At 38.1% G+C, this 25415-nt stretch overlaps 1 protein-coding gene across 1 annotated transcript; it reads left to right on the forward strand.

Annotated features, from left to right (window-relative positions):
- On the forward strand, positions 1 to 23916 carry LOC128867900 (uncharacterized). Its single transcript, XM_054109501.1, has 6 exons — positions 1 to 441; positions 2851 to 2933; positions 5415 to 5947; positions 10725 to 11124; positions 11756 to 12246; positions 20717 to 23916. The coding sequence occupies exons 2-5, from the start codon at positions 2859 to 2861 to the stop codon at positions 12215 to 12217; spliced, it is 1470 nt and encodes a 489-aa protein (XP_053965476.1). The 5' UTR covers positions 1 to 441; positions 2851 to 2858; the 3' UTR covers positions 12218 to 12246; positions 20717 to 23916.
- The last annotated feature ends 1499 nt before the right edge of the window (positions 23917 to 25415 follow it).

The following is a 25415-nucleotide window of genomic DNA, read 5'->3' on the forward strand; positions in this document are numbered from 1 at the left end:
AATCCTATTGGATTACCAGCTTACGTAGCTAGAAATTGAAAAGGACGAAAATACTGCGCACAACAAACAAAATCTGCACCAGCAATAGTACCGCTACTCGTATAACGAGCATGAACACCTTAACAATTGAAAGCAAAAACAACAATAACTGCCAACAAGTGTGTGCGCTCAAAAGGATTGCGCAAAGGATAAATTTACGCTTCAGCTGAACTAGCAGAGTAATTGGCACGTTGATTTTCGTCAACAAGCAGCAACAATCACCAAGCATCCCACTCCCAACCAGGCTTACAGCAGCAGGCACTAAAGCACTGAAGCAAAAAGCAAAAACCAACGAATATTAAAAAAAAATCTCTTTACAAATTGAACTACGAACGAAAAGAAGTGTTAATAATTGCGGATTTTAGATAATAGTCGCATAGCTCATAAGAGGAGTATCTGCTGGTGAGTTAAGTACAAAATAGTTAGATTACTATAGAATCTGACGCTCCCAGGCGCTAGATGCATATTTTCATGAGTACCTGTATGTAAATTGATTTGCTGCATTGGAAGAATTGTTATTTTAGTACCGTAAGGTCGCTTTTTATGGCGATTATTTTTATGCGATTTTGAAGTTGTGCGGTTTGAATTTCATCCAAAAATTTCTTAGATAAACGTTCATATGGAGACAATCTTCAAAAATCGTTGAATGCTCAAAGCTCACACCATTAGTTCCACTGCTTGCAATTCGGGGACTCCCCCTCTTTACGAAATCATTTCGAAAAGGTTTTCAACTTTGCAGTAAATTAAAGTCACTCTTTGTGGGGGCATTGGTTTTTCGGCAATCATTCCTGGATTATCATTCGCCTAAATGCGGCAATTCTGCTTATTGACGAATCCACTGAGGTGAAAATGTGCCTCATCACTGAAGATGATTTTCTTCGAAAATTGCCATTTCCTGCCACTGTTCTGTCCATTGACGACGCTTGAAATGGTCAAGAGGCTTTAGTTCTTGAGTCAATTGCACCTTGGAAGCGTGTAAATGCAAGTCTTTATGAATAATGTTCATCAACGACGAGCGTGAGAGGTGCAATTGTTGGCCACGACGGCGAGTTAAGGTGGACGGCTCTTCAACCACACTATCGCCAACAGCAGCAATATTTTCTGCAGTACGAGCTGTACGAGCGTGCACTGGTGTTTTCACATCTCTTACAGACCCGGTTTGTTCAAACTTTTGCACAATTTTTCCGATTGTACGCACATTTGGACGATTAAATTGACCGAAAAAACCACGAAGTGCGCGATAAGCATTTTGATTTGAACGCCCGTTTTCATAATAAGCCTGAATAACTTTAACGCGTTGCTCGATTGTGTATCTTTCCATGGTTCAAATTGAGCTAGTCTGAAATTGAAAAATGTCAAATGAAAAAGTTTATTTTTTTTATATTAATGTCTTTCAGACATTCGAAGTCATTTATGAAGCAGCCTATTTCTTTTAATTTCTTCAAACTTTTTATGCGGCTTTAAGTTAATTCTAATTCTTTGTTTTGGTTTTGTGTGATTTTAGAAAATTACGGACCGCATCCCTACTTTTTCATGGCAAATAAAGTGCGAACTTTTTATATGCCTTTTTCTTAGAACGTATGTATCTACCGCATAAAACGGGATCTTACAGTAGTTTGTTGTGACGGGTTGGGTACGAAATTTTCATGGTATTCAAAATTTTAGCTGTAATGCAAAATTCTGTATTGTAAAATTTTATCAAGAATTGTTTATTGTGAAATGATGTATTTGAAGATTCTGTGCGGCAAATTTCTGTATTTAAAATGCTTAGAACCATATGGTCATGCGCGCAACCCAGAGAGGTGAAGGGGGGTTTGGCGTTCCATTTTTATGTTTTTTTTTTAGAGATGACTTAGAGCCACTTTTCACCCTGGATTTTTGCACATCCTCTTTGAAAGAAGTCTTCGAAAATCTTCGTAAATTTACACGATAACGTTTTGCTTGCGGCTTTTCTTGTATATTTTTGACGTTTAAGTGGACAATTTCCTTTGGTCATTCGTTTGTTGAGCGTAAGCCCAAAGTGCTCTTGAAAATGTCAATACGATGAAAGTCAAAGTGTCAAAAAACCGCTCGATTTCGCTGATCGAGCTGCATGACTACCCCATTGACTTCTTTACACTTTTTGTCAACAAGCTCGAAACGCATGACTTTCCACCCAGGGTGAATAGTAATCGTGTAAATTGGCTCTTAAAGGAGATTTTAAGAAAGTTGAGCTTGATTTAATTTTCTTTAGCGGCGTCAGTGCCGTTATTTAATTCTTAATATCTTATAAATGGCGATCTCTGCAGTCGCATGAGTTTTGTGGTGCTGACTACCGATCGATATGAACTGAATAACTCATCGAGTTTTAGATGTGAATCATCAAAAGCTGGAAAGAGATTTTTTCGAAACGCCATCGTCCTTATGCTGGAAATGATACGTATCCAAGTGCATTTTTTCTATTACATTTTTTTGTTCTGTTGGCAGACAACGAAGCTGAAAAGTATTCAGTGAAACTCAAATGTAGGAAATTTATAGTAGCTTCATTAAGCACAATTTTTTACCAGAAAGAAAATAAAATTCAATTTAAAAGTTAAGTATTTACTTGCTAATTATTTATTTACTTTTTAACCACTTTTTGCAGTAACACAGGCATATTATTTTTCTTTATACTATTTTATACTTCAATGGTATTTGAAACTCTCAATTAAAATTATGGTGCTTAAATTTAATTACAATATTTTTACTGGTGGGATTCATATGCCTTTTATAGATTTTATCTGCGATAAATAATCAAGCCATTGAAAATAATCTTTCCTTTTATATTTACAGGCAACAAAATGGACGATATGATTTTCCAAAGCAGTACTCAAAATTCTGTATATGTGCTGAATTCTAATTATAGATCTTATGGGGTAAGATATTCAATATACGTAGGTTCATAAATATGAATACTCGTATAAGTTGCTTTCTCACACATTTCCTACCCTGCTTGGGGTACCTCAATCTTATAGGTTTGGAATACTTTAGCGTTAACAAACCATTGACTAACTAACTAAACTAACGCTAGTCCTCATCACATATGATCTACTGAACAGCCCTGAAGTAGCTTAAGGAATATACTTATACTACTTCATATGTGAGGAGGAATAGCGTTAGTTTCGTGAAGTAAGATTATAGCTAAATTTTTTGTAAAAAGATTTATTGAATTTTATTCAAAAAAGTACAAAAACACTGGTGAGAGTAAAATTGTATAAATTCAGAGCGTATCCACTCCCATACCCTATCATCAAAAAGTACCGGGAAGGTGATGTTGACTGTTTTCATCGATTGCCAAGGCGTAGTTCACCATGAGTACCCTCCATCAGGCCAGACAGTCAATAAAGAATATTATTTTTGCGTTTTGAAGAGTTTGAGAGATGCAACTGTACGTCGCAAACGGCCGGCAAACAATTCTTGGATTTTGCATGATGATAACGCGCCATCGCAACGAGCCCAAGTTTGTGCTGGATTATTTGACCAAACACCAAGTAAATACCATTGTTCAAGCACCGTATTCACCTGATATGGCCCCGTGCGACTTCTTTTTGTTTCCCAAATTGAAGTTACCACTTCGTGGAAGGAGATTTCAGTCGATAGAGGAGATCAAAGAGAATGCGACGAAGGAGCTGAAGGCCATCCCTTCGCCGTCCTACTGGGTTAAACGTTGGCACATGTGTGTTGCTTCAGACGGGTAATATTTTGAAGGAGATAAAATAAATTTGCCTCAAACTTAATTCTGTTTTGTTTTATTTAAACATTCCCGGTACTTTCTGATCATAGAGCATACAAAATTAATTACTCTATCGCAAGATTTAATAGGACTATGAATAAGTTCGTTACGGTTTTACAACAGATGGCGTAACTTGATTATTATTCCATCGATCCACATTTCCAAACATTCATTGGAGAGCTACTGTCGTAAGGCACAAACGTCAGTATAAGTTTTTTATTTGAAGCGTAAACAACAATATTTTTACCACACTTGAAAATGTCGAATTTCGTGCCAAATAATGTGTTTTTGCGGGGAATTCTTCTTCATTATTTTAATATGAAGAAAAAAGCAGCCGAAAGTCATCGTACCTTGGTGGAAGTTTATGGTGAGCATGCTCTATCTGAGCGAACGTGCCAGAAGTGGTTTGCACGCTTTAAAAGTGATGATTTTGGCTTGGAAGACGAAGAACGCGAGGGTGCGCCGCCAAAGTTCATGGATACCGAATTGGAGGAATTGCTCGATCAAGATCCGGCTCAAACGCAAGAAGAGGTTGCAAAAACTTTGGGAGTTGATCAATCAACCATTTCCAAACGTTTAAAAGCCATGGGAATGATCCGAAAGGTAGGCCATTGGGTGCCGTATGAATTGAAGCCAAGAGACGTTGAACGCCGTTTTATGGCATGCGAACAACTGCTTCAACGGCACAAAAGAAAAGGTTTTTTGCATCGAATTGTGACTGGCGATGAAAAGTGGGTCCATTACGACAATCCAAAACGTCGGGCAACGTATGGATACCCTGGCCATGCTTCAACATCGACGTCGGCGCAGAATATTCATGGCCTGAAGGTTATGCTGTGTATCTGGTGGGACCAGCTGGGTGTTGTGTATTATGAGCTACTGAAACCGAATGAAACGATTACGGGGGATGTCTACCGACGACAATTGATGCGTTTGAGCCGAGCACTGCGAGAAAAACGGCCGCAATACGCCGATAGACACGACAAAGTTATTTTGCAACATGACAATGCTCGGCCACATGTTGCACAAGTGGTCAAAACATACTTAGAAACGCTCAAATGGGATGTCCTACCCCACCCGCCGTATAGTCCAGACCTTGCGCCATCCGATTACTATCTCTTCCGATCGATGCAACATGGCCTGGCTGACCAGCACTTCCGTAATTACGATGAAGTCAAAAAATGGATCGATTCGTGGATTGCGGCAAAACCGACCGAATTTTTCACAAAGGGAATCCGTGAATTGCCAGAAAGATGGGAAAAAGTAGTAGTAAGCGATGGACAATATTTTGAATATTAAATTTGTAACCATTTTACGTCAATAAAGTTTCAAATTTCGAAAAAAAACCGCACGAACTTATTCATAGTCCTATTATAATTTGTACAAATGACAAAAACGGAATCTTCTATCAGAATTCGCTTTTCGTACCAGTTTTTATTGCATGCATATTTATTGGCAGACGGCGCTCCTCTCCCGTTAGCGGTTCCACGTGAAATATTATCTCTTTAAATGAGAATAGTGGAGCGATTTTATTCATTCTTTTAATGGAGTAGGACCCATTATTTCAAATTTCATCCAATGTCATTTTTATTCTTCAATTCATTTAATATTTATACCTTCTAAGGACTTTGCTCGCCTCGATTTCATCGATCCTAATGACATGAACAATAAAAATGTGTCAAATTGCCAAAATTCATTGGCTTCGAGATCCGGTAATCGCAGTTGCTGCGCCAGTTCGCGAGCAATGCAAAATAAATTACGCAATTCGGGGAACGGCGTCACGGAAACCATCGGAAATATTGTCACATCACCGCCTGCGCTGTCGGTAGCAGCCTTGTCAACAACAACAACACCCGCAGCGAAATGTTTGCCACCGACAGCTGCATTTCAAAATTTCTTTAACTGCAGCTATGTGGCAAATGCCAGTGGTGGCAACTGCACCAATTCAATGCATGGCGAAGGTCGCTGTGGAGGAGGTGTGGATGCGAGTGCTGGGCAGGGTGTCAATAAAATAAAATCCAACAACAGCAATAAGAAAAAATGCGCCAACGTGAAGCCATCCCTTATGGCGAAAAAAACGAAATTTCGAAAATTCATCGAAGAGGATAAATGGAGGGCAGGAGATGAGGGTGCTGGGGAAAACGTGTATCAGTACAGGTGAGTTTCGGCGTCATATATTAAGACTCATACTCTAACAATACTTTGCTATTTAGTGGTGTCTAGTTAAATCGGGCCTACTTCTGCGTATTATACAATATAAATAATAAACTTGTGAAATTAATATAATTTGGCATTATCGCTTGGTGTGGGCACATCCAACCGAGCTTTTATTATCTTTTACATTTTTAATTCATTTTCGATGCTTTCGTTTAATACCTTCAACTAATTTGTAAAAAACATACAAATTTATTAGTTCAAGTGGATGTTTGGCTTCTAAATATAACGAGCAGTCAAAATAAATATATTATTGTATATAAATTCCTCAATATTCAAAAATCATTCATGTACGAGGGTTGCCTTTTATATTTTGCGCCCAATTCAGAAAACACAGTATAATAATAATGAAAATTGATTTATTGTTTTTCAGAATACTCCCATGGAAGTCAATACACTTCCGCATTCGCTTGAACCAAATTTCAAAGCACTCAAAAGTGGATACCTCCAAAACGAGCTGTTGAAGACTTACAACAGCTTCTTCAGGCGTTGAAAAACGTTGACCTCGCTTTTAATTTCGGGAACAAAAATATATCATTAGGTGCCAAATTAGAGCTGTAAGGTGATTGAGCCATTGATTCGCTAATTCGAGCGCTCAAAAACTCTCTTGTGTGAGCCGATACGTAGGCGCTTGCATTGCCTTGGTGAAGGATAATTCATCTTCAACGATAGGTTTTTCTTAATCCCCCGAAAACTTCTGGCATTCAAATGGTTGCCGTACGATTGCGATATGACCAGATTTTCCAAAAAACAAGGGGTAATTTGCTTTGAAGTGCTTCTCCGTGAACAACTTTTTTTGGATTAAGCTCGTCTTGGAACACGCACACTGTCGATTGTTGTTTTGTTTCCGCCTCAAATACTGAAATGTGTTATGATGTCATAGACGTTCTTTGAACCACCTCGGCGAATTTTTTTCAGTATTTCTTTGCACCAAACGGCTCCAAAATGGAACTGGGAGTCGGAGCAGGGGTTTTCTGTAAATCAGACAATTTATCTATTTCCTTAAACTTGCCGAATGTGTTTTTCAGGCAGAAGACTTTGCGATCCTGCAGGTATGCAAAATGCTTAGGGAATGTGGGAGCGAGGCAGATATTAATATTTTTTTCTATAGTCAAGCCGCGTTCAAGACTCTGGTGCAAATCCAAAGTAGTCATCTCCTGTATGAAGGGTGTGCAGGTAACATTTCCCTGATCTGTGTTCCAGGACATAGGAACTCAGAGGGTTATGAGAGTCCCCAGGAAGGGGACTGAATTGGTATCAGAGACCTCCTACCCGGTCATCGGCATCCCCCTGGCTATTATTAATGGGCAATTGCACATCTTAATACTCAGCAAAGGGCAGAAAAGATGGATCTCCATTTCTTTATGTGCTATTTCGAAAACCCTGTGGCCCGAGTGCAATGGACGGAGGTCCCAGAACGTTTTGGAGACTCCACGCCATTCAATTTCCAAGCGCGTAGCTGTGTTTACCGGTCATTAGACGAGCGGCACACACGAGGAAAAGCTAGGTTTACCATTTAATCCCCATTGCAGAAGCTGTGGGAACCTTTCAGAGAAGGAGACTGTTGAGCACTTTTTTGTAAATGTCCATCTCTGCCAACCGTCGTAATTAGAAATTTTTACAACTCATTATGTCGAATAAAAAAGTTATTGGAGCACCTTCAACGGCATTCCAAAGAAGAGGGCTCTTACTTTAATTTGCTGTGTTCGATTTTTTTGAAGTCGCAAAGCTTCATAACCTCAAATGCAGGCCCATTTCGAATTATTTGAATTTTTATGTTAAAACATTATGATTCCAGATTTGAATTCAGAATGTCTAAAACCTTTGGAACAGCATACTCTGGCTGCTGGTAAAATTTCTTGTCGGTCTGTGTAATTATTGTATGCTTTCGTTTGTTTTACGAGGTCAAAATCTGTATTGCAATGAAACAAAACTAATAATTGCTTTAGTAAAAGAAAAAAAATATTTCATGTTTTTTTCAATTTTTTTATTCATAACAAAAAGGGATAACTTTAATTTGTTCGATTTACTGTTGATTTTAAGTAGGTTAAAATACCTGCCATATAAGGCTACCTTGCCATCTACATTTCAACAAGCCCTCTATCCTAAAAAAGCTTGTTCCCTACTCCAAGGATATGATTTTAACAAAACCCTCCCAATATTCTATTAACTTCACTTCAACTTAATTTTCTTAGTACGTTCTTTACAAAGAAAAATTGCAACATGCCTTGTAATTTCACCTATTTTATGGCCGCGCGAGCAAAAGAATTTATTCCTATCTCATAAAATGGGCACATAGGATATTTCTGAAAATTGAATCCTTCTTTGTAATTGGCGCGATAACCGCTTACGAGAATTTGGCCGAGAAAAATTTAATTACTCGTTGTTAATACCTAGGTTTCATATGACTCCGCCGCGGTTTATAGTGATTCGTTTAACTTTTGCTTAAATGAAAGGAAACTGATTATGAAGTTTTTTATTTATTTTAAACTTACAAATCGGCTAGTGAAAAAGTAGCGGACCACAAATATACATTTACATATATACAGCTCTATCTGTTTGCTTCTAGGTCCTTAAACTCTAAACAAATTTAAAATATGAAACCGCATTCTACTAGTTTCTCTTGCCTACGAAAAATAAAATTTCTGTTATTTGTTAGAATAAATCTACTGCCAGCGACGACTTCGGTTTAAGGCAATTGTTTCACAATTGATACAAAAAGGCTGCTCACTTGTGTATTAACTGTCACGGAGGTTAATATCTATTTCAGCAACCAAACGCCAATCAGGGCCCTGGGCTTGATAATGGTGCACTCAAAACTGGTTAGGGAAGCCTGACTTCACTTTGATATATGGCTGGTTACCTGGGTACCTCGTAGCGAAATTGCAGGAAACTGCGAAAACTACGATGCGAAACGAGAAGATTAGGATCTAGTTAACTACCTGCGGTCTGCTCCTGGAGAGTTGAGTTTCGCGTCAACTCAGCGAACGCTGGGCAAGTACAATAACTTGTAAGGTCACGAAATCTCCTGGCCACGAGTGGATCGGTGGCGCTCAAGGAATCTCCTGAGGCTAACAATATCTCAGCTCTCAAATTTCATGCGTGCTCTTACAAATTTCGTGGGTGCACTTACCCGCGAGGTGAACATGCATGAGAAGGAATCATCTATGCACTTTTCCTTAACTTCTCTGTTTTCCAAGATCTAAATATCTTTGCTCTGATCTCTTTGCTACGCCTGCTGATATAGCAGGCTTTAATATTAAAAACCTGCTGAATTTCATTAGTAGTACGAAGCGACTAACACCACCGTAATCAGTCATCCAATATGTCTTCACCAAATACACATCCCTCCGCTCCTCTTTTCTTTCTTCCCAGCCTTCTTCTCTCATTTACAATGGTATCACAAAGGACGAATCTTTTTTCTTTGTCGTCCAAGTCCCTCTGTATGGGCAACCATTTTAAGCTAACCTAACCTAATACGGCGGCCGCCGTAGCCGAATGGGTTGGTGCGTGATTACGTTGTTTCGAATCTCGGTGAAACACCAATATTAAGAAAAACATTTTTCTAATAGGGGTCGCACCTCGGCAGGCAATGGCAAACCTCCGAGTGTATTTCTACCACGAAAAAGCTGCTCATAAAAATATTTGCCGTTCGGAGTCGGCTTGAAACTGTAGGACTCTCTGATGGTGGAACAATATCAAGACGCACACCACAAATAGGAGGAGGAGCTCGGCGAAAGCTGAGCAAAGATCTTTAGAGAACTATTTTGAGTAACATTAAATACTTTTTTATTTGAATAAGTAATTTCTCATGGGGCGTAACTAATATGAAAAATAAAAAAAACAACTACGTATTTAATAATGAAAAAATATATGACTTTTAAAAGTGACACACATTTTTGAAACATATAAAATAGTCAGTTCATTACATGATTCAATTCATGTGCGTCTTGATGATGCTCCACAATTGCAAGGACCTACAGTTTTAAGCCGATTCCGGTAGATGGTTTTTTATGAGACGCTTTTTCATGTAGGTACTGTGCTTTGCTAAGCCTTCTCTGGACACTTCATCCATCCATTGGAAAGTGGGCTCATTGGAAACAAGTTCTGTCAATCCCAACTTTTTTATAATGAGGTCTGCAATGTTATCGATTGCGTCGGGATCATCCAATTATTCTCCCTGCCGTAACTCTATAGCAAACGCTAGCTCGTTGCAAAACATGAATTCCATCTAAATCACCACAGAAATAAAGCTTTTTAAATTCTCCACTCATCAATCTCAGATTGCGTCAATTACTCTATCTTGCCGTTGTTGCTCCTAAGCAGACCATTTTGAAAATGAAATGGTTTTGTACAAATTTTACTTTTCTTCCACATTTACTCAAAATTCCTAGAGCTAGCAACCCAGTGACTTGCTAAGGGAGCCGATTTGTCAAGAGAGAACGAGAAAGCTGCCTACTGAGCAAATCTTTTATCATTGAATCATGAGCTCATTAAACGCAATTGAAAACACGACTATAAAAAACGACTGGATTTATATATACCACAGAAAGTAATTTTCAGATTAACAAGACATGGTTTTTGTGCTAACTCTTTTTCATTGACATAAAAGCACTTAAAGCTTTGAATGCTGCTCCGAAAACTTCTAACTTCACAAATAAATTTTAAATGCTCCAATAAACTATCAAATAATGTTTGTGCAAATATTGTATCCATTTAGTATCAGCAACAATGACCGTGTCGGGTGCACCGGCTCTGTGACACCCACTGAATTTCATACCAGCTCATATGTGAAGGAATCAAACACTGCTGAATCAACAACGCTAACCGCTTCAATGGCCGCAATAGCAACTTGTGGGCCCTTGAACAACATCGTTAAACATTATTGGAATGGCAAAATGGATGCGAATGCAGTTGACGACAACAAGCGACACCAGCAACAGAACCAGTCGAACAATTGGAGCGGAAGCGGCGATAGTAACAATCAAAAGCGACAACAGTTGGAAGTGCTGAAGTCGTCTCAACAACAAAAAAGCAATTACGAGCTTTACAAAGAAGCCGCCGAACTGCTCGGATTGTCTTGCACACTTTGTGATAACTGCCGATGCCTCGAATGCCAGGTAAGTGAAAGGAAGAGCGCATAAAGAGAAAACTAAAAGTTTGTAGTTAGTTGGTATTCTCGTACTACAATATTTAGTTGTGTGTACAGGGTGGTCCAAATAGAGGTATGCATATATTTAAAAATTGAATGCAATGAAGAAAATTTTATTTATTTTGGTATTCCTGTCAATTTATACTATATTCATGGTGGTATTTCGAAAACGTTAGCCAGTGAAGCCACCACTTGAAATTCAGACCAAATTGTTGTTTTCTATGAACGCATTGGCTTTGCGATAATTACATCTGAGTGTTGGGACTCACAATACGTTAATTTTCATCTTTAAATAAACGAACAGTTGAGCAACACTACATCCACTTTGAAAGAAATTTGCAAAAATTCGAGCACAAAGCGTCTAATTTTGTGTTAAACTAATATAGAACTCAAAAAGTCAAGAAGTTCAGCACACCTACAAACTCGCACCTGTGCACTTCCAGAGTACGGACAATCCCAAACCTATTCCGTACTAATCCCAAATTTAACCGACATTTCCCTATAGAAGTTTTTATGTTTCAAGCAAATTTTCAATTAAAGAAATTTTAGTGCTGAATATTTATCCGAAAAAATTAATACTAATTTTGTTTTACTTACAGAGCAAATACTTCGATTGCGATGACTCGGACAGCTACTCAGAATTCTCAAACTCCGATGAGTACGACGAGGAGACAATGAACGCATTAAACAATTCTGTTGAGCTGGTGATGTATGCCAACTACTACAGAGATGATGTGATTGCCACCTATGGCTCGATGACAACGCAGCACCGACAAAAACAAAAAACTGCCGACCATTCACAATACCAACAACAGATCAATTCAATGTGCGCTGAAGCAAATTGCAATGCAACTGAATTGTTGGGTGATCGTCGAGGTGATAGTAAACCGATTGGCGGTAACAACTATGAAGTTGTAACTGGCATTAGCCAGACAGATGCCACCAAACATGAACTGCATTCGGAGCAAAGTCAGCGAGGCAATGAGTTGGAAAATTTTACAAGTTTCAATGAGCTTCGGTTGACGGATGTCAGCGACACTGAAAACTATAAAAAAGGATAGAAGCAAGTACGGGCACACGCGATGAAAAGGTAAGAAGGTATTCACTCTGTAATTTAATAGAAATCGGTTGGTAAAATAAACGCTAATAGAAAAATAAAAGTGAAGTATACAGACAGACGGGGGCCGTAGCCGAATGGGTTGGTGCGTGACTACCATTCGGATTTCACAGAGAGAACGTTAATTCGAATCTCGGTGAAACACCAAAATTAAGAAAAACATTTTTCTAATAGCGGTCGCCCCTCGGCAGGCAATGACAAACCTCCGAATGTATTTCTGCCATGAAAAAGCTAATCATAAAAATATCTGCCGTTTGGGGTCGGCTTGAAACTGTAGGTCCCTCCATTTATGGAACAACATCAAGACGCACACCACAAATAGGAGGAGCAGGTCGGCCAAACATTCAAAAAGGGTGTATGCGTCAATTATATATATATATATATACGGACAGACGTGCACATTTTCGCACGCGGTTATCACGAAAATACGCCAGCTATGCCGGTGGAATTTTATAAATAGGAACTTCTTATTTAATAAAAAATAGTCTGGCATGCCAAATTCGCGCATCGTTTAAAACGTTTCTCAATGTAAATAAATCAAGTTTTATAGCTCAATGAATTTTCATACAAAAGGGCTGGTAACTAATTTTTAACAATTTTTTCCGTGACGGTGTTGCGCGTTTTCTCCATATAACGAATGCATGATATTTCTTTAATGCATGGACATGTTTTTGTAAAATCTAATTTTGGCTGGCTGTTAATTTTTGGAATTAAACAAACTCATAGGCTATGAAATGAAAAGGAAATTTAATCTCAATATATAAAATGTAGGCTTGGTACTTGGGTTTAAATAAATCCAATATTTTCTACGTAGATAGCTGTAGTGATCGATATCTCGTAAAGTATCGATCAAACAATTTAGAAGTTTATGCACGTTGTCAAGGCGACATTTCACATTAAAAAAATTATTTTGTTTTTCCCATTCAGTTGTGAGTTACAGGGTGTTAACAATGGAAGTCAACAAAGAGAAAATTCGGTGCATTTTTCATTTTACAGATTTGAGTTTTTCTTTGATATAGACGAAAATGCAAGTCAGGCCGCTGAAATTGTGAATGGTGTTTATGATGCCGAAATTGTAACAGTTGATTACATGCAATTTGGTTTCGCCGATTCGATGTCGATAATGCGGAAAATGTCAATAAAATCACAGAACTGATCGAAGTTGGCCGGCATGTTAGTAGTCGTAACATCACCCAGGAGATAAAAATCGACCATAAAACAGTTTTAAACCATTTGCGCAAAAATTTTACGCAAAAATAAGGGATTTTTTCCCTCAAACTACTTATAATATTTATGCCGATCTAATCGCGATTTCGTTTCTCCCAAACAATTTGGTCTTTTTATTGTCCTCTACTTTTTTCGTGTTCTATTAAAAAATAATTGCAATCTGTGGTCGATTGTGGCCATACTAAACGAAGGTAAAGTAGACAAATTTTCTTCCTTATCAGGCAAGTAGGCTGCTATGAAAATCAGCTGACTACTTAAACCGTTAATATTAAGGAAAACTTGTATCAGACAAAGATAGATACAGCGTGTCCTGTGGCAGAACTAAAAGCTGAATTAAAAAATAATTACTAATCATAAAAATTTATTTCAATAACTATTTCAACGAAGACAAGTGCTGATTTCATTTTTAAAAATTATTTTCTTTCAATTTTGGAGAAGTGATGTCGGATTAACCTTGCGAACGATATTTTCTGTAAGTGCTGAGTTGGGCGCTGGATTTGTTTCATACACTTTACTTTTTTACTTCACACTGAGGCACAGAAATTGGTTGCCTTCAACGTTTTTCAAACAATTTGAAGATTGATGATTATCAAAAAAAAAACGATGATCCAATTATTCGACCGCTTGACAATGCACACCAAACCGTCTCTTTGGAAGTGTGCAGTGGCTGTTGAGGTTTTAATAGTGGGTTATATCCACCGTATCCGAATGGGTCGGTGTGTAACTAGCATTCGGAATTGCGTAAGTTCGTATCTCCGTGGTTTAGTGGTTGCAATTCACTGTTTCATTGGCGCCAGCCTCGTCTTTGAAGCAATATGGGCCGCACCCATAAGACGCACCAAACGGTTATTTTCAATGGATGTAAAGGCTATTCTTGAAAGGCTACGGGTTCCTCTTCCGTAGCCATTAAGCCGAAAATGGGCCTCATCGCTGCACAAAATGTACACCATAAGTTGGCCTGAGGGCGCGATGAACACTTTTCACAGAGCGTCGAGTTTCGTAATACAATTAATTGTACAAATTGTAAACATTGTTGAGGCGTAAGTCTTTTTATGTTGAAATGTCAATGAATACTAAAAAACAATGTTGTATTTAGTTAGACAGTAGTCACGCGTAATCTGTCAAAAAACCCCTATTGAAGAAAGAACCTCCAATCGGATCCCCCTTTGTAATGAGAATTCACTTCCAAAGTACGACTTTCCCTTACCGTTTTTCTGCTTTTTCTAAAAGAAATCATTGCCTAATGTATTATATTTGCAAAAAGTTGAAAAAATACGATTTTCGCTCCCGTTTCATTTACGGGTAAGAAGGTTTTTAAGTTAAACGAATTAGAATGGTACTCTTTTTATATTTTTCACGCAAGCTGGACATGACAATAATGTATAGTGGAGAAATACAACAGATAACTCACAAAAAATTTATCCAAATTTAGCAAACTTATGTGCAATCTCGCTTTCATTGAAAACATCATCAGTACATTTGACAATTTAAACAATTTCCCACTGCCATTAACGTCATTTCATTGGGTGAATGAGTGCACAAAACCATTTTCCTCACCGCAAACCAACACGTCGAAATAGCTGGCATTCAGTCAACGCAGTAATTCTCAACGTTTATGGCCTTAAATGAGTTTCTGAGTACTTATTTCATTCGGGGTTAATTTTTGGTGACACAACAAAAAAATACGAGCAGAGGATATAGTGAGTGTCATTTAAGTGGTTGGGGTAGTAGAGAAAGAGAAACGAGGAAAGCAGCGAATAACAATGCGAAATGCTTGTGCCTGATAAAAAAGCAGACCATTTATCCTTTGGCCTTTTCATTCCAATGTATGCTGCTCACCACTAAATCGAAAAAAAGTCGAAGAAGCAAACTCGCATTGGAAATGGAAACAAGAAAGCTAACAATGAATGAAATGAAAGAAGCGGAAGCACAGGGACACAAATTCCCTAATGAGCAGAAACGTAAAATGTTCCCAATTCGTAATTGTAAAATTATGAAAATTCAACAATAGACGTTTTCAATGAATGGCTTGCGTGTGCTTGTGTTTGCAGCCAAATATTTGAGTAACCCGAAGAAGGATAACCAAATACATATACATATACGTTTTCAATTAACAACAATAGCAAAGTGGAATTTGGGTTTTTCGGGCAAGCAAACATTCACACACACACACATACATATACGAGGGTTGCCTTTTATATTTTGCGCCACGTGTAATTCGATATTTTTATCGAAAGGTTTGATATTTTTTAGGACAAATTAAAATTAAACGAGCCCTAATTGTTCTGTTTTCAGGGTGTTTGAAAATTCATCACGCGCAAAAGATGGAATTAACTCGTGAAAATTTATTGATTATTGTTGTTGTCGTTGATTTATTATGATTTCCGACTAGGATTATCGATACAGGAGTGCATTGATCGACTTACTTCGGATTTTTGTGTAAGCGTTACATCTAGCCACTGTGAAGCACTGGTATGATGAGTTCCAACTTGACCGTCGATCCTTGAAGAGTGAAAGCTCTCAAAAAATGGTGTTGTGCCAGAAATAATCGATGCTTTGCATCAATTGATGGCGCAAGTCCGTCATGTGTCATATTACTAGATAGAAGCCTCCATGGCTATTAGTCGGACCAGCAAAGCTCGTTGGATACCGCATAATTGGACAATTGCTCAGAAACTAACTCGTATCGAATAGTGTAAAGGAATTTGAAGAAATTCAGCCGCGGTGTTTCAAAGTACGTCATCGTAACACATGACTAACAAGTGGACCCATGCATATGAGCAGGAAATAAAATAGAAATTAACAGCATTACATCCTTTCGGGGTGTTTGGTCGTGCATCTCCTCCTATTTATGGCGTGGGTTTGGATGTTATTCCACAAATGGAGGGACCTACAATGTTAAGTCGACTCCAAACGACAGCTATTTTTATGAGGAGCTTTTTCATGACAGAAATACCCTTGGAGGTTAGCTATTGTCTGCCGAGGGGCGACCGCTATCTCTCCAAGACGAGCTTAATCCAACAAAAGCTATTCGCGGAGAAGCAGCTTAAGCAAATGGTTGCCTGTTTTTTCCGAAAACCCGATCCTGTCGGACTTGTTCAACTAGAGAAACTTAAAACAGTAAATTCTGAGTGGTGCACAATCATTTGTTTTGGGACAATTGAGGAAACCAACCACCGAAGACGAATCATCTTTCACCAAAAAAACAATGCGAACTCTCACGCATTGACTCGCACAAGAGAGTTTTTGAGCGCACAGAAGGCCGAATAAGTAAGTCATGTGTCTTACAGCCCTAATTTGGCAAGTATAGATTTTTTTTTGTTTCCGAAAATCAGAAATTAAATGCGAGATCAACGTTTTTCAACGCTTAATGAAGCTCATTTTGGAGGTATCCACTTCTGAGTGGCAAAAGTGCTTTGAAATTTGATTCAAGCGAATGCAGAAGTGTATTGACTTCCAAGGAGAATACTTTGAAAAACAATAAAGCCATTTTCGTTATTATTTTACTGTATTTTCATTACTGGGCGCAAAATATAAAAGGCACCCCTGGTATCCACATTTACACAGCCAGTAGCCTTCGACTCGCAGCAACAGCAACTGTATGAAGTACAAAAATAAATATTTATAAGCTCAAGAATTTATTCCCAGGGTGCGGAGATAAGTTACATTACAGTTGGCATTGCGTCACTGCGTGCTCCTTGGGCCGGTATGTGGGCCACATCTGCCAGCACCGTGCGACTTTGCGAATGTAGGCGCAGAGCAGCGGTGAACAAATGGATACGCGACATTAATTAAATCAAGCCCCATTTAACACGGTGGCAAGCTAGAGTTCCCCTGTATCTAATCCGCAAAATCAGCAGATACAATCAAACGGGTACCAAATCTACACAAACAAATGAACGAGTGATTTATAATATTTGAAATAAGTTTTAGAGGGTCATAATACAACCAATTGTTTTCGCTTTATTTAAGTAAAATCAATCGTATTTTCATGCGAAATTGACAAAATTTGTGTTTATATGTTAGGGAATTTTTTAAAGCACTCAATATTAAATCCCAACCTATTTGAAACATTTTTATTTATTTAGCAGGTGTTTGCCAGCGCGGTATATACATAGATATGTATGTATGGCACTAAGCTGCAACAACAGCAAAAGCCTGACTTTATTATTGCAATTTTGCAGACCTTGAACATTTCACCTCCTAATGTGCACCTTTCCTAGTCACGTAAACTTTGTGCTCTGCTGCTCTCCTGATTTGTGCACCTGCTTCCGTCTGTACCTATTTCCACACACAAATACATAAAGCCCAAATATTCCTACCTTGCTACCTTCTCAAGTTATTCTAGTGAATTGGCTGTAATCCAAAAATTTTGTTGCTGCTTAATCCTACAGTAAAATATGACTAAAGTTTTAAAACTTATTGACACTGACATTTGTTTCAATTGGCAATTCACCTTCAGCGAGAGGCTTTGCGGCCCAGAAGCCCATGCAAGCGTGGATATTTTTTGATTGCCACTCACATGGGAACCACCAGAAATGATTATTTGGATTTTTTGCATGTGGAACCTGCAGCTCACGACCTGCGAATTCTTTCATGTATGCTCAGGGTACTAACTCTCTAAAGGGTAGCCAACGTCTGCGGCGTATGTTTACCAGTAGCTGCAGCTACAGATGGATGTCAGTATTATAGCCACCTGACTGTATAAAAGTGTTCTTCAATAAAGCAGCGTACGAATTGTTTGTACGTGGGTCTTCTAACCCAACACATTAAAACAATTATCAATGGAGATGAGATATCCTCCTCTTGATGGCGACGACTGCAAACATGATTTGAGGTTATGTACTTGGAACATCCAGTCACATAATGAAGAAGGTGTCTCTACGCTGCTGTTGCTTGCACTTGTACGAGCAAACGCTGACATCATCGCAACACAAGGGAAGATTAGGAGACTGTCGGTCCTTTTAGCGTCTACTTCACTTGACATGTAAAGCAGCGCAACGCGAATCGTGTGAGGTCGATAGCTGGAGTAAAAAAAAATACCATTAGAAAAAAGAAGAAAGCTCGAAATGTCAAACTCAAATGGCTTGATTGTTGGTTGAGCCAACAAACAACCGAAAATTTTACCAAATTAATAGGTGGATTTCTGAAGATTTCACAACCGATGCTAACAAAAGGGAAATAATATTTAGTGCATACTTAAATTGTACAGGGAAGGCTTTTCCACTTCTCCAAAATGGGGCAAGAAGCGGAAATATAGAGCAATACAATGGCCAGCCCACATACCATTTTCTGTGAAGAGGATTTTTTTAATAATAGACCCAACGACTGTTCTACTCTCGCATAACTGACTCATGGGTAGCATTCAGCATCACGTATGAACTATTTTTTTGGCGATGTGCGAAGCTACAGGAGTCTCAGAGTCAACTCTGACAAAGCGGAGTTGATGCTATTCACCAGGAATTACAAGCCTCCACCTTTTAAGCTTCCAAGACTAAACAACCAGTATCTTACACTCTCATAGGAAGTCAAGTATCTTGATGTAATAGTTGACCTCAAGCTCCACTAGAAGTTGCACATAGAAAATCGAGTTAAGAAGGCCAGTATAGCCTTTTACGCCTGTTAATCTATGTTCGGCAAAAAATGAGGTCTCAAGCCACTTGTCGTACTTTGGATGTACAATTAACTTAGTGGTTCTGCTAATTTTGACATATAGTTGCCAAGTTTGGTGGGTAGCTCTTCAGAAGGGCTATAACTCCACTAAACTAGAGAGAGTGCAGAGAACTGCATGCGTGGGCATCACTGGTGCATGTAGAACATGTCCCACTGCTGCCCTCAACGTCATTCTGCATTTATGTACTTCCCATGGACCTTCCAGTTAAATCCATTGCTGCTCAGAGCGCTATTAAGTTGATGGAGAGTGGCCTATGGAGGCAACTTCCTGTAGGACGTAGTATCATCTTGAAGCAGATCTCCCTTCCTTCTCTGTACTTCGTACTGATCTCCCCATCCACAAACTGTGTTTTGAGGGTTGTGATAGGGTTACCTTTCCGAGCAGGCAAGATTGGAAAGAGGGGAGAGTCGGCACGGATATAGGTACCTCTGTTTTCATTGACGGATCCAAGATGGAAACTGGAGTGGGAGCGAGAGTTTTCTCTAAATCAGCCAATTTTTCAGCCTCCTTTAAACTGCCGGAAACGGGCAGCGTTTTTCAAGCAGAGGTCTTCGCGATCCTGCATGCATGCAAAATGCTTAGGGATCGCTGTTGGGAGACATTAAAGACATTAATATATTTTCCGAGAGTCAAGCTGCGATCAACGCCCTGTCGTTGCCGTATTGCAGCTATCTTCTGGTAAACTCGAACTCAAACGTCTCGAACGTGCAGGAAACATTTCCCTTATCTGGGTTCCTATGCACAGGAATATAGAGGGAAATGTAATTGCTGATGAGCTTATCAAGAAGGGGTATACAGAACCGCCATTCAATTTCCAAACTCATTGCTGTGTTCACTGGTCACTGGACGATCAGTACTCATGAGGAGAAGCTTGGAATTCCGTACAACCCCTATTTCAGAAGGTGTGGGGACTCTGCAGAGAAAGAGACTGTTGAGCACTTTCTCAGCATATCGCACCCTAAATACAAAAGGGTCACAACTCAAAATTTTCCACACTCGAGCTTGACTTGTTTACAGTAGCACAGAAAACAAACTATGTGACATATCACGCCGAAATTTGCCATGTAAGCTTATAACAGTCCTACCAAAAAACAAAAAATTTATTTTTGCCATATGTCATCCGCGGACCGTTTTATTGATAACGTCTCGTTCATATTTGAGCAGAAAGTACATTTTGAGTTGTGACCCTTTTGTATTTAGGGTGCGATATGTCTGGCTTTGGCGGCTAGGCGCTTGAGATGCCTCAACGTTCCCTTTGGGGATGGTTTGAGGAAATTCTCCAGCCTAGATCCCTTTTCCCTCCTCCACTACATCAACAGCACTGGATGGCTGTAGATGGTATTCTCGAGTTAATTTTATCTTTAACTTAGCTAAATAAAATCAGTGCTCCTTTATTTATTATATAATATACATAGATTAATGCTACATTAAAAATAATTTTATTCGTTTTGTGATAAAATCATTTTATGTTTGACTATTACTTTACGTTTCTGAACGGTGAACTGCACTACATATTTAAAATACCGTTTTTTTTCATTCCAGATAAAACTTTTCGTAAAATGGATATTGCGTGGATCTACCCTACCACTCCAATCAAGCTATATTACTAAATTCCGCCTGTGCCACTAACCCTACTACATCTACTCATTTGTGGCCGTTATAAGTGGCATGAACATAGATTTTCGCCTTTTATTAAGTTAGCAGAGTAACGAATCATAAATATATACACAAGAAATGTATAAATATAATGGCTGAAAATTACCAGAATGTATTACTTATTTATACCTTCAATGGATTATCTTAAAATAAGCTTTAATTAATTCCTGCAGCAATCATAATCGCCAGGAATTTTTTTCTAGAGGTAAATATTAAATATGAATAGGGTGTCATATGAGGCCACCTGTTTTGACATGAGAAAATAGCGATTGGCAGGGAAACTCCAAATAGAACTCACTATCCAATAAATGACTTCCTCGGCGCTTTTGATGAAACATTGGATGACATTTTTGCATAGTTCCGGCTTAATTCACTAAATTACTTACCCTTCTATCATTCACCTAACGCTATCAAATCCAATTGGATCGAACGAAAGAAGTGTATTATAATCTTAGAGTGTAAGGGTGCAACTACTTCGCCTCACAAACCCTAATAACGAGTAAACTTTTGAAATACAATAATATGACTTATGGGTCTATTGAATACAAAGTTACTCGGAAAAATAACGCAAAGCTCTCTAATTTCCTTCAAACTTTGCAACAAAGAATGAGGAATGTTGTAAGATGTCGGCAATGTATTTTCAGTTCTCGAATATGTGACTTTAAAGCACTTTCTGAGGTTTAAAGAAAACCGAGAACTAACACGCCATAGTTCCAGGGCGTCAATGATATTTTGAAGCTCAAGTGCATAATCTGGCTTCGAAATTTTGGTAAATCATTTTTAAGTCATCAGCATAGACCGAAAATTTCGCGAAACGAAAGCTGCTACTTATGTCAATCGTAAACAAAACAAATATTAGCGGTCCTAGCAAGGCGAATTGGGTATTCTTGCGGCCCTAGTATACTCTCTTGGGGAACGCCAGTAGAGGCGAAGAAATTTTGCATATGCCTTCAATTGTAGTAATGCAATTTTTTTCCAATTTAGTCCAATTTAACCCAATTTAGAAACTCAGAATGAAGACAAGATAACTTAAAAATGAGTAAAGAATGCGAAACTTTATCAAAAGCTTTAGAGAAATCATTTAGACGCAAACAACCTAACACCCATCGGAATAAGACGAAATGCGGTATTCACTAAACGCAGCAAGATTCTGAACTGTGGAACGATTAGAAAGAAATAATTTTTTTCTTATCTCATCTTGAATGATACACTCAAAGAGTTTCGACACAGTAGATAGCTTAGGCATAGACATCATTCCTACTGTCACCCCTTTGAATTTGGCTAATTGAGGTAAATTTCCAATCATCTATGAAACCTCCAGAAGATAACATATTGGGGAAAAAGGAATCCATTATTTTTGCGTTTTATGGTCGATCTTTAGCTTCTAGGCACAAAGACCATGAGGTCGAAGTGCAAACCTTTAATAAAATCTAGCTCCTTGGGGACGCTCCGACTACTAACATGCCGGTCAACTTCGATTTTTTCTGTGATTTTATCTACATTATCGACATTTTCTTAAATATCAAAAAAGCCTGAACGTAATACGAAACCAAGATTTCACGTAATTAGCCGTTGCAATATCGGCACCATGAACCCCATTTACAATTTCAGCGGCCTGGCTAGCATTCTCGTCTTTATGAAAGAAAAACTCAAAGCTGTAAAATGTAAAATGCACCGAATTTTCTCTTTGTTGACTTCCATTGTTTAAATTGCTTGGACTATACTTTACGAGATATCGATCACTACAGCCATCTACCGAGAAAATAATGGATTTATTTTTCCCCAAGATTTGATGCGAGTGCAGCTTTTTGACATCCAAGTTTCCTTCACTTTGTTACTAGGCAGGCACTCCTTTCTGCATAAAGGCGTCTGCAATGGAATACTGTTACAATACAATAGAAATCGATGTTAGATCCTCTGGTTGAGTATAGAATGTTGGACCTAAGCACATAGCGCGAGCGATTTGATTATATACGTACTACTAAAGGGTTTTCCAATAAGAGGTGTTATTTTGATATTCAAAGAAAAATGCTATTTTTTAATATAAATGATCAGATGTTTATTTCATTATAAAGAGGAAGGGATGCCGTAAATAGTGGAAAATAACATCAGGCAAATGGCCACCACGACAACGCTAACAGGACAATATCCTTTTCAGGAAATGTTCTATAACCGAATTGCAAAGTGACTGCCCTATGTCCTCGATAGTCTCACGAATTCCATCTTTGAGGTCTTGAATCGACCCTGGGCTGTTGGCGTAGACCAGCTCTTTCACATGGCCCCAAAGAAAAAAGTCACAATGTGTTGAATCACAAGATTTCGGTGGTTTCGTTGCTTGTGTGGCACGTAGTGCCAACTTGTTGAAAATAAACGTTGTCCAGATCAATGCCATCCAATTCCAATAGCCTTTTATATATTTAAATAACACCTGCTATTGGAAAACCCTTTATATACACAATGAAATTCTATTGAAATGCTGTTAGGCTACTAATGATACCAACTAACTAACTATCAAACATATTTTTTCCAAATCCGCCAAATGTATCAATACTCCAATTGTCTCCTATGGCTCTTTAGATCGCCTTCGAGCACCACTTTTTCGAGTTTCTAGGAGAAAGTATTGCTTGATCCATTATTTCATAGCGATGTGGAAGCTTGTCGGAATTGTACCGCTAAGATCCGTGCCAGTTTTCAAATCGGACATACGACTGCATTTATTTTTAAGCGGCCCAGTTACACAGAATCAAAAAATTACGAACGGGGAAAGATAACTGTGTTTTTTTCCTTGACTCTCATTAGTTTGCCAGTCGCAAATACAATCACTTTTGCTGTCTTGGGAAGTCGAAAATTTCGAAGAAAAATGCTTAATGTTACATGTAGGTTTAATGAAAAAATAATATATATAAAATCAAAATCAGTATATATGAAACTATGTAATTAGTGAACTCATTTGTGCCAAACAAATTTCTGAAAAATATTATGAATTACGCCTTAAAATTAGAATTGAAAAACATATAAATATTGAACATTTAACAAGTTTGATTATATTAATACTTATGAACAAATATTTACTAGTATATACATACATATGGATACTCACTTATAAATTTTGATGTGCAATAAATCGTAACAAAGATTTCAATTTCATTATTATATAGTTATGGTTTGTGTTCATCGCTTCTGTTTATGTTTACTATTAATGGAATCAAATGTACTCTAAAAGTTGGTATCTAAAACGTTAAAGTAAATATATTTATTTATATCTATTCAGTTCACAACTAATCGTAATATATATCTATGTTTAAGTCATTCATTAGTTGAATAAACTCGAATTAAAAAACAAAAAACAAAAGACTTTTATACAGATGGGGTACTTTATTTTAATAACTGTCACAGAATTTAAATGAGCTTTCAAGCCTTCTTACGAGATTATTCGGAGGTTTTAATTATTTACGAAGGTAGGTAGGTAAAATTGTTGAAGTATCAGTGTGGCACTCCCCAAGTAACACTGAAGCGCCATTTTGATACCATTTTGACACCTTCAACGGGCAGATACATATCTACATCCAACCAGAGCTGCTGATGTAGTGCAGAAGGTTGATGAAATTTAGATTGGAGCACTGCCATAGGCTCTCGAAGGAAGTGGGGGACGAATTGATTACTGATGCTGGCGCCTTCCCAAAAAAGTTATACAATTTTTCGCGATTTTGACAAGCCTGACGTCAGATTCCTTGCTAATACGAATCAAAAAGAGGAGAAATTACATGTTTGTGAAAATTCAGTGAATGACTTGGTAATATTGTGATTTGTGAGATACATATAAACTAATTAAATTAATGAAAACGAAGTGTGGATTTCAAAGCGGCTTTCGACAGGGCACCCAGGAAGCCATTAATTTACAAACTTCGACAGATGGGATTATCCAACAAAATAACAAATCTGATAGATTCGAATACGAGAACAGCAGTTTGGACATGAAGTGAAGTATCAGTTTACTTTGAAACCGGTACAGGGGTGAAACAAGGTTGTCCGTTATCACCTTTGCTCTTCACATTATACCTGAATGATCTACATGACTGTTTGAAAGGTGCTCTACTGATTGATGGATATACGCCTTCTTCTATATGCTGATGATATTGTTCTCTAAAGTGATAATCCTAAAGTCATGTAATCTATGATTAAAAAACTAGAAATATATTGCGCTGAGGGGAACATGGAAGTAAATTTAATGAAATCTGAGATGATGATATTTAGAAAAGGTGGTCAACTAGCCAAGGCAGAAAAATGGTGGTACAAAGGTGAGGAAATAAAAGTGGTAACAGAATATAAATATCTTGGTGTCATTTTCACATTAAAAATGGCGTTTGCTAAACATGTGTAAGCCAAAAATAATTCAGCAAAAGCTAACATTAATACATCTCATACAAAGCTAAATTTAAGCTGTTTCAGGCTGTGTGCAAGCCATAAAAACACACGCCGCTCAAATCTGGGGTTATACGTTGTTCAAAGAAGTAAATAAACTTCAGCGTTATTTTATTAAAAGAATTTTTAAATTACCTGACTTCACCCCGAATTATGGGATAAC

The sequence above is a fragment of the Anastrepha ludens genome, chromosome 6, assembly GCF_028408465.1.
Source record: "Anastrepha ludens isolate Willacy chromosome 6, idAnaLude1.1, whole genome shotgun sequence".
In the NCBI taxonomy this organism is placed as follows: domain Eukaryota; kingdom Metazoa; phylum Arthropoda; class Insecta; order Diptera; family Tephritidae; genus Anastrepha; species Anastrepha ludens.